General features: G+C 35.1%; 1 protein-coding gene across 5 annotated transcripts in view; it reads right to left on the reverse strand.

Annotated features, from left to right (window-relative positions):
• The window catches only part of RBMS3 (RNA binding motif, single stranded interacting protein 3), an 822,470-nt gene that overhangs the window by 131,531 nt on the left and 673,274 nt on the right, over positions 1-17,665 (reverse strand). For 4 of the 5 annotated variants that reach the window (XM_011985518.1, XM_011985510.1, XM_011985488.1 and 1 more), the window contains exon 8: positions 7,287-7,333. In XM_011985518.1, coding sequence (XP_011840908.1) covers positions 7,287-7,333 — 47 coding nt within the window. Of the gene's footprint in view, positions 1-7,286; positions 7,334-10,676; positions 10,716-17,665 lie in introns of all 5 variants that reach the window. The other variant, XM_011985500.1, reaches the window with a different exon arrangement.

A 17,665-nucleotide genomic window follows, 5' to 3' on the forward strand; every position in this document is an offset into this window, starting at 1 on the left:
AGAGTTTTACCAGATAGTTCTAAGAGAATGGACATTTTTGTTCTTGTAAGTTAGCCTATAGTAAAAAGTGCTAAGATTTTTACTTTTCTGTTGTGACTCAGACACTTCTTCACTCTACCTTTCAGAGTCCTAGATAAAAGTGATATTAATCTAATTTTTTAAGTGATAACTTGGATAGATTCAGGCAGATGACAGAACTGACATTTTCTACTGCCTAAAATGCAAACAGCACAGATTCACCATGGTGTAGTTATGAAATGTTTGTTCTTCCTTACCTAACAACCAAGCTAACTTCGGGAGTCTTTATTTCAGTTTCATGTTTCTGTATTAATGTGAAGGTTATGAGATTCAGGGCATGTAACTCTTTACATAATTTAACCTACTAGCTACAACTCAGACACATACTTGCTTAAGATACTCAAAAATCCCTATGGCTTAGTTTACAGCTTGAGGATTCCATAGGATCACAAAATACGTCGGTCAGCTAGGATGTGACACCTCTCCAAGAGGAAAAGCTCATGTCAGTGCACTATCAAGAAGCCTTCCCAATTCCTCTTCAGAGCACAGCTGCCTTTCCTGCACGGTCCTATGGAAATAATTTGCTTTTTCTTTTTGAAAAAATATAAAAAGGCAAACATTAAAAGACAAGTTTCCCTCTCACCCTATTTCCCACTACTCCGTTGGCCCTTCCCAGATAATCACCATCATGCTTTCTTGTGTACTCCTTCAGAAACATTTTATACATCCAAAAGTTAATATAGACATATATCTTATAGTACTTTGTGGTTTAATCATAATAGTTTTGCATTCTATCTGATAGTAGACTTGTATATACGTCCATTGTTCCTAATATGATGTGAACATTTTCTTTTTTCTAATTTTAAACTGTACTATAGATAGAAAGTTGAAAAAAAATGTGTTAAGCTTACTGAACTCAAGTGAATCAGCATTAAGCAATTTTGAACAATATTAACTGGATTGGAGTAAGTTTCAACTACATCTTTGGATACCCTGTGTTCTATGTAAAATGGGACCAGGCTTTTCTCTACAGTAATATTTACCTTTCTGTTAAGTTACTTATCTCTAAGTTATATTGGCTGGCTAAATTGAATACAGCAATGGGAATGAGGAATAATATACTTTATTATGGACACTTATGTTAGGCTCCTTGGTATGCTAAGTAAGTTGTTTAAATCAGCTTCCACATCTCTAAGAGGCATGTCCCAATGTTAACTCAAGAAACAGTATGTTGAGAAAATATTTGTGTGACATCTCACATGCATAGAAATGGTTGTTCTACTGGTGTCCTACTATTGGGAATGTTACCATATAAAGGTAATGAAACCAAAGATAAGCAAAACCCTTTAAAAATAATTTCTATAAAGAAATATCAAATAAATAAGATTAGCTACAATTCTCCTATTTCTTTAATTTCTGAATTAAACTTTCTATCTTCTTATTGCCAACAACACAATGGATAGCCAAGGCTTCCAAAATTCCATTCTTCACTCAAGACAGAGAAACTCATGGGCAGTTTGGCTGCTTTGGGTGAAACTAGAGGTAATATTTTAGGAGAATTAGGTTAAGATGTTACATGGGGACAGACTGACTTGATGGCTGGGGAGGAGGATGGTTTCCCTGAGGTCAACTTGCTGGAGCCAAGCAGATGTCATCTGTCACATTTCTTAGTCCTGATTTAGCATTCACAATACTGAGTTAAACAGTCTATGAAAATGAATAAGATATGGTGCCTATCTTCATTGAGTTATATTCTAGCAGAGAACTATTATAGATATGGGTATCAAGACCTACATAATAAAAAAGACTAACTGTCAAACCTATCATGGTAATGCCAAACATAGGGCAACAATAAAGTCAACATTTACATTGATCGTTATCTTGTACCACACCAGGTTCCTTTAATCTTTACAAAGCTTTATGAAAAGGTGCTGATATTATTATCTTTATTTCACAGGGGAAGAAACTAAAGTATGGACAATGGGTCCATAATCACACATCTGGTAAATGACAGTTTGGATGCATCCCTGGGCAGGATGATTCTGAAGTTTTCACTATTAACCATTGCTTAAACTGTTTTTCTTATGACGAATAGCATAACTAGTTCTGCCTGGTATGATATAATGATGTTCTTGAAATGAAGACAGTACTTTAAAAAAGTGTATTATACTTTTTTTAAAAAGTATATTATTATGTAGTTACTGATACCCATATCTATATGGTGTGTGTCAATGTGTATGTGTGTGGTGGTGGGGTCATGGAGAGTGAGTTTTACCATATGGGAACTCAGGCAGGGAGAATTCCACGTTCAACAAGACACAGAGGTACAAAGTAGCATGGGATGTTCCAAGAATCACAGACAGTCCAGTTCAGTGGCAGTAACCAAATTATGAAGTTCTATTTGTACTATCTGGGGGAGTTTGAGTGTTGTTCTGTAGTTAGTAAAGGCCACGTAATACGTTAAGCCAAGTAGGCAGGTGATTTCTGTAGTTACATTTGCTTAAAAATTATTCAAAAATCAATGTGAAAATTGTTTGTTGGGGGAGGTATGTTAAAGGGAGTAAAAAGCTTAGTATAGGTAGGAAATGGTAATTGAAGAAATTCAACCAGCGGCAGGGAGGAAGGGCTGGGTTGAGAATACACATCAGATATAGATTGCACAAATCTTAATGACTAGTTTTATTGTGAAGAATGTAGGATAAGAAAGAGCCCGGAGGAGTGGAGATCATACCCTAATGGCTTTAGAGAGAATTTAAAACAAAGGAAAACAAAATTTGATATGTGTGTTTTGTTTGAATTTGTGTAGTTTGTATTACAATATATTGTTGAGGATAATGATCTCAGTTTGGGACAAAGACATAGTAGCAATACCTAGTAAGCTAACACCACAGGTCATTGATCTCTGAAGCTAGTTACACACTTGAAGTATAGACTCGGGAGTCTTACTTTCCTGAAAGCAAGAGAGGTAGACGAGAGCAACTAGAAGAAAGAAGGTGAGAAGAGACCAAACCCTGAGTAAGATTAGTAAAAGTGGGTAGGAATATTTGGTGCACAGGAAGTACTGAAGAGAGGGACTGGTGCTATCATTAGCAGCAAGACAAGAAAATAAAGTGAGGAAAGATAATATGCCTACTTTCAACGGACTAAAATTATTTATTATATGATATTAGATATATGAGATTAGATAATATAATATGAGATAATATAATAGTATATAAAATCTCTTGATTTGGATATCTTCAGCAGCTTAACTGTTTGTTTCTTGAGGAAAATAATATTCATTGTTGTAAATATCTAAGTGGGTAATGGCAGAGGGTGAACCATTTTTGCAACTCTTCAAATAGTTTAAAGGATACAATGTTATAGTGTTAATGTAAGGTATAAAGACATTTCATATTTCAGGTGATTTAAGGTTGACAGATGTACCTGTAGCAACCCCAATAGGATCCAGGGGTGGTAACCTGAAATGTCAGGTGGAGACTTTGAGGAAAAAAGAGAAATGTTCACTGTGTTCTAGGCTGTCCTCGCTGCCTTGAACATTGCACTGCCCAAAGTTCACTTTGGATTTCTCAGATTAGGAGTTGAAACCTCGATTTATTTTCTATTGTCGATTTGTAATAATTAAAGGTTTTTGGGAAATTATGTCTTTGGAGAATTTTAAACTGTTCATTAGAGAATGATTGATTAAAGTCATGCATAAGAAATTATCATTCCCTAATTTCAGTTCTACATTTACCACTGACTCTTGATCTTTTTTTGTCTTAACGAATCTTAGTTTGTCTTAGTGAGACTTCCTGAGTCTTAGTGAGATATTAATCAGGCATGTTTGAAACTGAGCATATCATCTACATTAGTCCATTTTCATACCACTATAAAGAACCGCCTGAGACTGGGTAATTTATAAAGGAAAGAGGTTTAATCGACTCACAGTTCAGCACGGCTGGAGAGGCCTCAGGAAATGTACAATCATGGCAGAAGGGGAAGGGGAAGCAAGACAACTTATCCACAAAGCAGCAGGAAGGGATGAGTGCCAAGCAAAGGGGGATGAGCCTCTTATAAAACCATCAGATCTTGTGAGAACTCACTATCATGAGAATAGCATGGGGGAAACCACCCTCATGATTCAATTACCTCCACCTGGTTTCTCTCTTGATACATGGGGATTATGAAGATGACAATTCAATATGAAATTTGGGTGGGGACACAAAGCCTAACCATATCATCATCTATCTTCACTTTATTTCCTTGTCTTTCTGCTGATAGTACAGGTTCACTTTCGTTTCTCTCTTTTGCCATCAAATATAACATCCAGTTTTAGTTGGTCATTACATGTTGTCAGGGCTCAGCTCAAGGCATCACTTGTTTAGAGAAGTTTTAACCACTCAAGCAAGACTAGACCATTCATAACACCCTACAATTCACCATTGAGTGTTTATGGTATATAAGTAATAAAATACTTTTAACGTTGATTTCCTTTGCTACAATGTAGATGAGTAAAGACTGGTTGTGTCTTATTCACCAGTATGTCCCCAGCCCTTGATGGATAACCCTGAATGTAGGATTGTTTGGTGGCCACTTGCTTAAGGCATGATTGGAAAGTTTCTTCAGGTTATCTCTCCTTTTGGTTTCTTTCTTCCATTCATACATGGGCCACTCTAGAACAAACTCTTACACTTCTATAACTGGACTATTTTAATATCCTCTTAATGATGCTTCCTACTAAGAGGATTTTCCTGCTCCAATATAGTCTTCATTATTTATATCACACCACTCTGTTGCTAAAAAAGAAACAATAATTACTTCCCAGGCTTAGGAAGTAAAAACCAAATACTTGAACCTCCAAATCTGGCACCAAAAAAACGTTCTAAACTTATAAAACTCCTTCACGAGAAACTTTCACCCCAGTAAAACTTGCTGGATTGTTAATCTCTACAAACTCCACTTCCCTTCATACCAGTCCACTTTCTCAATAAGCATTTTTCCTTATGTCTATCCTTGATAAACTAAGTCATCCTGGATAACCGATGTCAAATCTCATTGCTTCCCTATAGCCTTCCCTTTGTCATAGCTGGACAAAGACAGCAGGCTCTATTTAGTGTTACAGACTGGCATTTGATTCCCAGCTCTGCCTCGGACTACATGGCCTCATTTTCTTATCTGAAAGTGGGATATTAACACTCACCCAAAAGGAATATGATATAAATAAATGAAATAATTCATATAAGGTATTTTGATATGACTTTTTGATTTTGCTTCAGAATCATCCAGTTGTAAAATATATTTTGGGGCAACTGAACAAAGTTGAAAAATAATCTGGATAATATATGATATTTTGAAATTACTACTGATTTCATTTTATGTGACAATATTTTTATCATGTGACTAACGTCTTTAGTTTTGAAGACGTAGGAAGTTAGAAATATTATGTTTAAATTTTACTGTGATATGATCCAGCAAAAAGTATCAATATTTCTAATTAAAAATGCTTAACATCATTTAAATATAATAATTGACTACATAATTGTGTATAAAAGTTAATTGTTATTTTATTTATATCCTTAACAATCTAAGCTTTATAAATGCAAAAACAAGTTATGTCTGGGTCACTGCTGCATCTCCAATCCTTGGCACAGAGCCTTGGACAACAAGATACTTTTTACAAGTAGATACATAGATAAATACTATAGACAGGTAGATATGTAGATATATACATAATACATACTATAGAAAAGTAGATACATATGTATATATAACACATACCTGCATACATATGCATGCATGTAAAATATTCTAAAATATGAATACTTATTGAATCTAATTAGTGGGCATACAGGTATTTTTTGAACTATTGTTTCTATTTTCCTTTGTATAAATTTCCAATATAAATTTCTAATTGTAATCACATGTATTCATTTGAAACTATATGCCACTGAATTACAAATATAAAGTATTTTGCACATAATATGTGTTCAATAAATGTCATTCCTTTCCATTATAAATCTATTTTCAGTCACTATCACACTATAGAATGCCTTATTTTTTACTTTCTGAGTTCATTATTTATCTCCAACTATATAATATAATTCTAGAGGACTTTCTTCTCCATATCTTTACTTCTTTCTACACACCAAGTTTATAGCACCTTGTTGGAAATAAGTAAATGCCTATTGGATATATGAAAAGGTATCCTTAATTTTCACTTCTAGAGGGAAATTTTAATCAACTCAAGGATAAAGGACTATACTCCTACCCTAGTCTACCATTAATTTTTACTTTTTCATGGATGAGTAGACTGTGAGCCTCTGGAAGGAAAGGGTCTCATATCATACATGTTTTTTAATCTATAGAACATAGTATTGTGCCTGGGATACTTACTGGGTGTTGGTTGAATGACTGGATGTATGACTGCCTGAATGAATAATGTAAGAATAAGAGGTAATTATTTAAATACTTTCAATATTGCACAGATTTTCTTTAGAGGCAATTGACAAAATAGAAAATGAAGTTTAATTCATTCTACCCTCTATGTTGATCTTCAATGAAGTCTTCATACCGAGAATGAAAGACAGACTACTGAAAGCCATGGAGATACCAAAATAAAAGACAGTGAAAAGAAATAAGCAAACAACCAAAAAATAATTATTGGCAAATACAAGACAGCCTAAGCAAAGATATTAGGAAGTAAGAAGAAAGTTTCAACGAAAGATATTTAGAAGTCACAGAATTTTAGAGATGCCACACCATGTAGTTTCACACTTCTTTTTCAGAGGAGGAAGTTTAAGCTATATGACTTGTTCTAAGTAGGTGGATACAAATTTCCAGATTCTTATTAAAATGAAGATGCAGTCACCTGAGTTACTAACTTGACTTTCCTCCATTATCATTTCCCTGATCACTAGAAAGAAAGAATAAATTGACTTGGGCACACAACAAAAAGTGTTTGAAAGCTAACTCTAGAGTTATTATTCTCTCAGTCTAGCTTAACCTGTTCTCCAAAGACAGAGAAAGAGGGAGGGAGACAGAGAGGAAGGGAGGGAAGGAGAGAAAGACAGAACAGGGTTTAATGTGGGCAGAGGCATTGTGAGAATGGGAGATCAGAAAAAATTATACGAAGAAAAAAATTACAATGATGAAAAATGCTTGGTTTAAAGTTTGTGTTTAAGGATGTAAAACAAAAGCAAAACGAATTTGAACATTTTTCTTTGGTGTTGATTCAGAGCTCAAAAATCTATTCACAATTAAAACAGAGAAAAATGTGATCTACTTACCCATTCTGTATGGCAGCTGTGGGGTCATAGGTCAAAGCCATGCCAGCCTATGTATAGGACAAAGAGGGAAGAAAACAAATCTTAACATTTTTATTGTGGTGCCCAAAACATTTAGTACACACAAAGACTCTTATCATTACTTTCCATGATTTAAGTTTGTTTTCTTCTATATATATCTCTATCCTTACTGCCAAGACTAGCATTTTTACTATCCACAAACCAGAATATATCAGTGAGTTGGGAGTTCATGTTATACATTCAGACATACCAAGAAACAATGCAGCTTGGATGATTTCCATTTTTATTTCTTAAAACATCCACTGTCTAACCTCACTTTCTTATAATTTCACACTATTGTCAAGAACACCTATTGTACGTCTCATGGCATGATAAAAAAGTAAGAACGAATCCTGCAGTTAGGATAAAAATAAAAGCTACTTAAAATGCATTCAATCTTAAAGAAGGAAATGTTTAAAAAAGTATTTATTTAAAAATAGACCATATGCCTAAAGGGTGTGTAGGTAATGAGTCCAGAGTGCTTGTTCAATATATTGCTATTTCTTATCTTAACAAGAGAGATAGAAAGGGGAGGTCATTTACATACGATGAAAATTCTAGAACACATGGCTAATAAGGAGGTAGTTTTGTTTTGTTTTTAGGAATAAGACCACCTCAGAAAAAGTACACTTCTCTATAACTGGACATAGTTTCTGAAAAGAATATAATCTTCATGAGTGCTGATTCACAGTCTACCTTGTTCCTTCATGTACATCATCACATTTGATCCTCACAACAATCCTATGAAGTACGCAGGAGGAGTATTTTCTCCATTTTATAGATGAAGACACTGAAGCTTGGAAAGGTCAAGTGACTTGCTCAAGGTCACATATTTGGAGGCAGAACCAGATTTCAACCCAAGTCTTCTGATATGGGCTCCTTTCCATTCCTTGGCTATGACATTGGCCCAATAATTAAATTAGACCTGAGTATCATATCCAACAATATGGGGACAGTTTCTCTGTGGCCATATGGGCATGCTATCCTTTGTTTACCAGGACTGTCAACATGGTTAATACTTACAAAGCTTACAATGTTGAATGGAATTTAAAACTGTCCAGGTTACCTTTAGGGTGGATTTTTTTTTTTCTTTTTTCAAATTTAAAACTGAATTAGATCAACATCAATGTCCTGGCTTTGATAGTGTACTATAATTACTTAAAATATAAGAATTGGGAGAAACTTAGCAAAAGGTAAACAGGATATCACTGTATATTTATTTTGTAACTTCTGGTGAGTCTATAAATTCTCCAAAATAAAAAGTTAGAAAAAAAGTGGATGAGCTATGAAGACTTTTGTAAAGGATAAGAAACCATAGACATTTTAAAGAAAACAAAATACCTTTCCTGTTTTGAGTTTTTTTTTTAATTTTTCCATTGTGGTTGAGGATGGTTTTCTTGTTGGGCTCATTGAATTCTTCAAATTTAGCTTATAAATGACATGAAAATTCTCAATCTTCTAACAGAAGGCCTGATGTACAGTATAGCCTGCTGTTTTCAGCTTAGATTGCATGCATTCTTTCCATAAATAATACATTTTAAATTATTATGAAGATTGGTATGAGGAACAAAAGTGTAGAGCCGTATATGAACGGAATTGGTATAAAGGGATTGGTATAAATTGAAACGGAGTTCGCAAACAGAATTGAAATGACTGTCAGAAGTTAACAGAGGTGCACCGAGAACATATGTTTAATGATAACTGCGTGACCTCTTTAAATTTAAGAATCTCATTCATGTTAAAGAAATATGCAACTGATAATATGACAAGCTGGAGGACTGAGAAATGAGAAGAGAATACAACAACAGAAATGAAAAAAGGGATTTTGTTTTTTGGAAGAGGCAAAAAGATAGTGGTGTGAAGATGAACAGAGATTCTAAATTTAAATTCTTCCCAGGGATGAAGCCTCTGCCACATGACCGGCTTGAGGTTGGCCATAGGCTGAACACAGAATGGAGCTGTCCAGGGCTTAGCTGAAACTCTCTGGTCTCAGGAACTGGAAAGGGCAGTTGTAAAAGCTGTCCATTTGGAATTAGATTTCCCTCTTAGGAACACTAAGTTTCTCTCCCCTAATTTATCCAAGATGTGGCACTGCAGGTAGAATAAAACAGGTGGGCTTTATATTCAATAGAGATATTATTAGTGAATGAGAGATTTAGGATGATAGTCGTATCTTCAGTCTACTAATTATCTCAAATCATTTAAGTCCTGGGGACTTATAGGAAGCCTTCCCTAGTCAACTGCACATTTACTTCTTTTTCCTTGTACTTATTTTCCTACGGTGCTCAGAGAGACCAATGCTATCCAGCCCCTCCTGAATTATGAACTGTCTTGAACATTCACTTTTTATGTCATGCTTATTTGTTCTGGCCACTTAAGAATTTTTTCTTGCATTTTACTTGAATTCCTCATAGATTCTAGCTAACCAAACAATTCTAGCTAGGAATACAGTAATTATCAATAAACTCTCTTTGTTCAACACACATTTGTTAAGGAAAAAATCCTACGTTGACCTCTTTCTTCATCTTAAACCCCCATCCTATCTTTCAGAAGATGGAAAGGAATTGACATCAGTAGGGTGCAGTGGAAATCATATGTTTTGAAATCAGACAGACCTGAGTTCAAGTTCTAGCTCTGTTACCTTGTAACAGTGTGACTTTGGGCAAATTATTTAACCTATTTGAGCCTCAGTTTCCTCAACTGTTAAACAGTTTAATAATACCTACCTCAACAGATTGTTGTGAAATTTAAAAGAGATTATGTTTGTAAAGCGCCCAGCACAGTGCCTGGAGACAAGACACATACGTAAATATTATAATACAAAGCAATATGTGCCATATGCTTTATGAGTGGTATGGGTGGGGTGCAGATGAGAGAGGCTGGGGGTGAACAGATAAGGCATGTAGAGAAGTACAGGTGAGCAGAACCTAAAAGATGAAGAGGATTTCCACAGATGGAGATGAGAAGTCAAGGCCAGCTCAGCCAAAAGAAATACTATGAAAAAAAGTATGTAAATAAAAATGGAAAGGTGAGTGAGCTATTTTCAGTAGAATATGTGGAGGGGAGAGTGGGAAATAAGACTCCAAAGGTAAGGACGGAGGATCTTGATTGCCCAGCTCCTCTTGCGGAGCGACTGAGTATTTTTTGAGCAGGGATATTATATACTCAAAGAGTGATTGGGGAACAGGAGTTAGCATGAGAGCCCTGGAAAACACAGGGTAAATCCAGAGGAATGAGCAACTAGAGTAGGTATCTTGGGAGAGAAAGGTGGGAAGAATCTAAGGTGAGATTTTCATTGCAAAAGGGTAGGAAATGAACACAAGATTCACCTACTTCATGATTTTGCCTAGGGACAGTCCTGTCTCTGAGTACCTTTGGCAAGAGGAGACAACAAGAGATAGTGTCAGGTCATATGCATTTGGAACATTGTGGGTAACAGCACAGCATGAGTTAAACAAAGGGTTGTTTGAACTTAACCCATTGGCTGAATATAATAGCACAATAACTAACACTTGGATACATCTGGTTTCCACTTCATGTGTAACAGATTGTTGAGTCATAATTCTAATTTGGTCTTAATGCAAATTTTGCATTCAATTTCCTTTTGTCTCTTTCCACAAAAGAAAAAAGGAAATCGATTTTGCTGCTCTGTCGAGCTACCTTTATATTAAGCTAGAACCATGAAATCATCATTATATAATCACTAAATATTATGGCATGTTTACAAACTCAAGAGTCACACAAAAAGTAAAATACCTTGGAACAAAATGAAAATGTCACACCACGTATGTAGAAAAGTGATGCTTAATCATGTCACTTACTTTCAAAAAGGAGTTATTAGATTCAGAAATATTTTCCATGTTTCACGTCCATTATTTGTATATTAGAGATATTCATAGTTTATTTAAAATAAAATGGGGCATTTTTGTCATTTTTCAACAACAGTTAAGTTTTAATTTAGTATTTCAGCCATATTAGGACATTTCTAGGTCTTCCAGACAGGATTTTTACTATGGGAGCTAAATATTTTAGAAGAAAATATTTTCAATGGTATATTGGAATAATTAGGGGATTTTTATTTTTAACAAATGCATCTTTATTTTTAATAAATTCACTGAGACAAATCAGTTGACTTAGGGGATAGCTATTTGATATTCATAACTGTAAATGATTAGGTTATATCAGGAGGTAATAATTATGGAAATACTGCTTAAAGAGTACACATTAGGGAACAGGCATTGCTACTTCAGAAAGATTCCCCAGACTGCAATGCTTAGTCTTACTTGAGGAGCAGAGAATCATTGACGATAACAAAGCCAATATGACGATGGCCTGAATGACTTTTTTTTTTTTGTTTTTTTTTACCATTGTTGAAAGTATTTTTAGACTGCAAAATAAATGGGGATCAAAAAATTGGGAGCAGCAAAATTTATACAAACCGATACAGACTGCAGTTCCTGGACAAATAAAAAATTGACATTTTAGCCTAATATTTCTCCTTTTCTTAAGGTCTGGCCTCATACATAATCGGGTAAATTACAAACAAATAATTATAAAGATTTCTCATCTTCTACAATCAGAATAAAAACACTTTAATAAATGTATAGAAAATGTTGAATATTTTATTAAATATTGTATACTGAATTAGCACAAGTTGAGTTCAAGAAGCTAATGAAAACAAATATAATATTGTTTTCTGGATGTTATATTTAAAGTGTTTATTTCTTGCAGTGAACTTTAACAATATTTACAACTGTTCACTGGTTATGATTAAAATTCAATAAAAATAAGTTGATTAAAAATTACATATAAAAAGGGGCTTAACATTATGACTTATAAACATCTAGGTACTGCTGCTGAAGTAAAATTTCACTTAACTTTGCTCATATTTATTTGATAGTATTTCTACTTGGAAACCTTTAGTGAACAAGTCATGATACAAAATTATGTGTACAATATGTATTGAAAGCAAATATTTTAAAGATCGCTGACTAGAAATAAAACTAAAAATGAATTTCAACAAGATGTTAAAATACTGGGGTATATAACTATAACATGTATTTTTTTTTTTTACTTTAATGCGTTGTTTTGACTTACTTTTATTTTTACTTTAAATATTTTAGAGACAGGGTCTCACTCTGTTGCCCAGGTTGGAGTACAATACAGCTCACTGTAACTTCGAACTCCTGGGCTCTAGCAATCCTCCCGCCTCAGCCTCCTCAGTAGCTGGGACTAGAGGTGTGCACCATTAAGCCCAGCTAACTTTATCAAAAAAATTTTTTTTGTAGATATGGGGTATCACTGTGTTACTCAAGTTGTTTTCAAATTCCTGGCCTCAAGTGATTCTCCCGCCTTTGCCTCCCAAAGCACTGGAATTACAGGCATGACTTTTGAGTTTTAAAAGTTGTATGTAATAATATTTCCATAATGTGGGGTGAGGGAATCCTTTAATTTATAATATGTCTTCTATGACTTGTCTTAAAATTTTTAAGAGGAAAAAAGGGCATATCATTTATGAAAGTAATATAGGTCAGAGGCCTGATTCAGAAGTAAGCTTGAAAATATCAGGGTGCATTTAGCTTTGCTGGGTCAGTAGAATACAGAAGTAGGAGGCAATGGGATTGCTACAACCAGAAGGATCAAGGTGAGAAGGGGAAGGAGTTCAGTAATAAAGAAAGAAAATTCTGGGGAAATGATACAGTGTTTCTAGTAGTGGAAACCAGTAAGAATTCAGAAATTCAAATGGCTACACACTGGCTGAGAAATTGAGGGTCTCATATGTGATACTAAAAGTGTATATGTCTAAGATATTCAGAGAAACCAATAAAAATCATCAGTGATCAGAAACCTACTAGATCAGGGGTCTCCAACCCTGGAGCTGCAAACCAGTAGCCATCTGTGGCCTGTTAGGAACCGGGCTGCACAGTAGGAAGTGAGCAGCAGGCAAGCAAGCATTATCACCTGAGATCTACTTCCTGTCATTTCAGAGGGGCATTTGATTCTCACTGGATTGGGAACCCTATTGTGAACTGCACATTATGGGGATACAGGTTGCATACTCCTTTTGAGAATCTAACTAATGCCTGATGATCTGAGGTGGAAGAGTTTCATCCTGAAACCATCCCCCTCCCCAATACCCCTGTCAATGGAAAAATTGTCTTCTACAAAACCAGTCCCTAATGCCTAAAATGATGAGGACCACTTTACTAGATGGCCAACATTAATTGGTCAGAGAAAGAGTTTTTAACTTTCTTCCTGTTAAGGGAGAAACTAATCTTGGAAAAAATATGCCCAGAGCAAAACTGAGGGCAATTTATTAGTTCATTTGCTGAAAGGGGATATGAGCAGATCACCTTCTGACCTTCATCAGAGTCAAGTGGTAGAATTTTACTGGGGAATAACTCTGGCACAGTCAGGGAACTACTGAATGGTTTGTTTCTACCAGGAGAGGCAGTTAACCATGTACAGTAGTTATCTACTCTCACCTGCTAAAGGGATGCTCCTTAGGCTACTGTGCAGTTATTTGCTCTCTTGAAGAGAAGATGAACCACAAATAAGATCATAAATAGAGCAATTCCCAAGGTCTATGCAGTCTGAGGTAAGAGGTAAGTAAAACATGGGCTAATGGTTCCATAAAAGGTTCCAACCAACCCGTGAAATGACCCACACTATACTCTTTAATTTTCATAATTTCTGAATCCAAGGAATACTTTGATTCCAAATAATAATTACACTCATTTGCATCATCTGATGAGTGTATATTTCTTCTTTGGTTTCTGTGATCCTCTCCCCTTATTTTGTTCTGACCTCTCAGAAAGCAATTTCTTCTTTACTGTTACTTGACCCAACTGCTTATGAGATGCCAGAGTGCTCAGGGCCAGGGTTTTATCTCTCTCCTTTACTGCAATACAGTGGTGACATTCACTTTCTTATCCCAACTATTATTTATTTCCTGGTGATTCCCAAATGTTTGTCTCAAACTCAAGTTTCTATCCTGAATTCCAGAAGCATATCATCAAGTTTAACTAGTAAGTTCAATGCATGATTACTGTCTTCTTACAAGTTATGATTTCTTGTTTGGGTGTTTATGAATATATTTTGGTATAACATCTTATCCTATATTCGCTTAAAACCTCTTTCCAATCCATCAGTCACACCACTGTGTTACAAGAATTGCTCTTGAGAGAGGCAAATCTGACCACATTATGGTCCTCCTTTCAGCAGCATCCTATTACTTTGAGATAAAATCTGGCCCACAGAAATCTCATGATCAAGTGCCTTTGTACCTGTTGGTCTCCACATCTTTTATTTTTTCACCTCTAGACTTCACCCTTTACCAAACTTAGACATACATTCACCTTGCCCTGGAGCATTACCCTTGGACCTTTGCAAGGGTGGTTTTTGGCTGCAAACTTTCCATCACTGTCTGTGGGAATATTTCTATTGTATTCTTTCAGCTTCAGACAAGATATCATAGACTCTTAAAGCCAGCTCTTTCTCCAGGTGGCATTAAAGGCATTAACTATTGCCTTTGTCCTGCTCCCACGACCCAGTGTGGAAGCTAATATGACTATGCTTTGCCATGTGTGTCTCCCAACTAGTCACGCTCATCTTGATATCTCCTCTTTCAAGCCCAGTGTTTGGGACATTGCAGAGGCTCAATAAATGTTAGTTAAATGAATTAATACATGAATAAATCACCTAAAGAAATGTTTGCATTTGAACTTTACATTTTTATTTGAAAATAGTTTAAAATTTTTTTCCATTTTGTTAGTAAAATTTACTTTGGAAAAGCTTCAGTTGGACTCAGCTGAACATTTAAAGATAATTTTTTCAGCCTTTGATTGGTCAAAGAGATAGGAGGAAGCGAGTTTAGTACAGAAATTGCTAAGAGACCTTCCTGATGATGTGGGCTCGAACCAAATTACAGGCAGGAACCTAGGAGGAATTAGAAGAAGCTGAAAACCTAGAGGCCCTTCTTCATGAAATTACTGGCCTAGAATCAGGATAAGAGAAAACCTAGTAAAAGTCATTTTCACAGCTTCAATACGTTTTACAAAAATCAAGCAAATACCATGCAGGGGATTTATCACTTTAAATTCAGCAAAACGGTCAGAGAACAGAGAAAATTAACTTCTTTATGTTTGAGAAAAGAACATCAAAGGAGTCTTAATATTGTTATTTACATGCACTATGTCATCACAATCTTTCTTCTTTTTGGCTTTTGCTAACATAGTACTATCAGGCAGAATTTTTCCCTATATAGCAATCAAGAAGGACAAGATAGAAAGATGCCATCAGAACTAATACTGGAAGCCTGAGAAAGCCTATGGCACAGAAAATGCTAGGCTAAAGGAGAAGCAGAAGAAAAGTGTAATATGATAGAGTCAGCTAAAGGTCTCAGAATCTTGGAAAAAAAAGTTTTAATCTGAGTTTGTCATTAAAACCAAAGTTAAATTAATTAATTGATACTATAAAAAGACAAGACAGTGTTATCATATTTTATGTAGGTTCACCTGTTTTTATCTCAATTTAAATGGCTGAATTTCATAGATTCCAAGACACAGGTTTTATTTTTTTTCACATTTTAATATCTGTGAAGTTGGGATTTACATGATAATTGATAGCATTTTATAGTATGTCAAGTTCCGTTTCTTTTATTAGTGGTATTTAAAGTAATATTTCATCTTTAATCAATGGTGTCTTATAGTCAATGATGTAGTACCTATACTGTGAAATCCCACCACAATATGGTTAAGTAGGATGAAAAATATACAATGTTGAGATTGCTACTAAGATGAGTCTGTGTGGCTAGACAGAGGAAAGTTCTAGGAATTTGGCTAATTGACCCATATTCTTCCAGGTTCCAGTTATAGTTTGATGTTACCTGGAGGTTGTAAACTGTTGCTTAAACATTGATGGGGATAATTCTGAATCTTGTGGCAGGATGGGATGGCCAGGACACTACCAACAACTCCAGAAATCTCCCAGTTGGTAGGTGCCACATATAGTTGTCTTGATCCGTGGAGAATGGGTCAGGAGGCCCAATCAGGGTACAAAGATATTTATCGTCAACTTTTCTACTTGCAATTGCTTGCTGTAATCTTCTCAGCCTTAAGCCCTTCCTAAATTTCCCACTGCTAACCCTGCCCAAGAACATAAGTATGTTATACTACTCTATTCCTTGAGAACATAGGCTAGGCAGAGGACTGAAGCTCATCACCAATTACATTAATCCAAACTTAAACTATTACAGGGATTTATATGACTTATTTTTTATCCTTAGTGACCATAGGTTAGTAAATATTGGGCCTAGTACATTTAAAATAAAACACTTAACTAAATAAGAAAGTTTTCATGCTGAGTTACTGAGAATTCAAGTTCTTGTGCCAAAAGAAAGAATTATTTTAAGATTAGAAGGTCCAATAACCTTGAGCTTGCTCTCTAAATTGCAGATAAGGCATATAAAATAAATACAACCATATCTGGTGTGCTAAGTACGAAAACCAACTTGCAAGTGCTAACATGCATCATAATGGCCAAAAACTCTTTTCAAGATCACATATGTAAAAAATCTCCTTCAGTTTAAGGTTAAAAAGACCATTTGCAGAACCTGGCAATGTTGGTAGATATATCTTAATTTTTTTCAAGGTCATCTTAAACAAAAATTGGGACAACTAATTACCAAGCACTGTGATATAAACAAATAAAATAGTGATAAACTATGTAGATAATGCCCTTACCTTGGAAAATGGTCTAAAATGTTCTGAGCCTAGATAGTATTACCACATTTTCCACATAATTCTTTAGATATACCATTTTCTAGGAATTGTGCTTCAGTTTCTCCTTATTTTTATCTCTAGTGGTTTAATTCTATGTCTCCGAAATATCAAGATTCCACTGTTCAGTATTGTAAAATTCAATTGCACCCCATATGCCTTCAAAGCTAATAGAAATGTTGTGTTCCCAGACTGCATTGTCAAGTTTTCAGATTTATAAGAAGAATGCTGACTGGTGACTGGTCAAGTATTTAATGAGCTGGATGCACCATTAAGAGCAGATTCAACTAAAGACAAAGGGGCTATTTTACTGAGTGTGTCTTCTGTCCCTCACTTCTAAGAATGTCCCAAATCACATACTTTACATTAGCATTAGTAACAGCTAGTGACATCCAAAAAAAAAAAAAAGAAAGCCATGATCAAGTAGGCTTCATTGCTGGCATGCAGAGTTGGTTCAACATATGAAAACTAACAAATGCAATTAATCACATAAACAGAACTAAAGACAAAAAACACTTGATTATCTCAAATGATGCAGAAAAG

Source organism: Mandrillus leucophaeus, unplaced genomic scaffold, assembly GCF_000951045.1.
Source record: "Mandrillus leucophaeus isolate KB7577 unplaced genomic scaffold, Mleu.le_1.0 Scaffold107, whole genome shotgun sequence".
Taxonomy (NCBI): Eukaryota; Metazoa; Chordata; class Mammalia; order Primates; family Cercopithecidae; genus Mandrillus; species Mandrillus leucophaeus.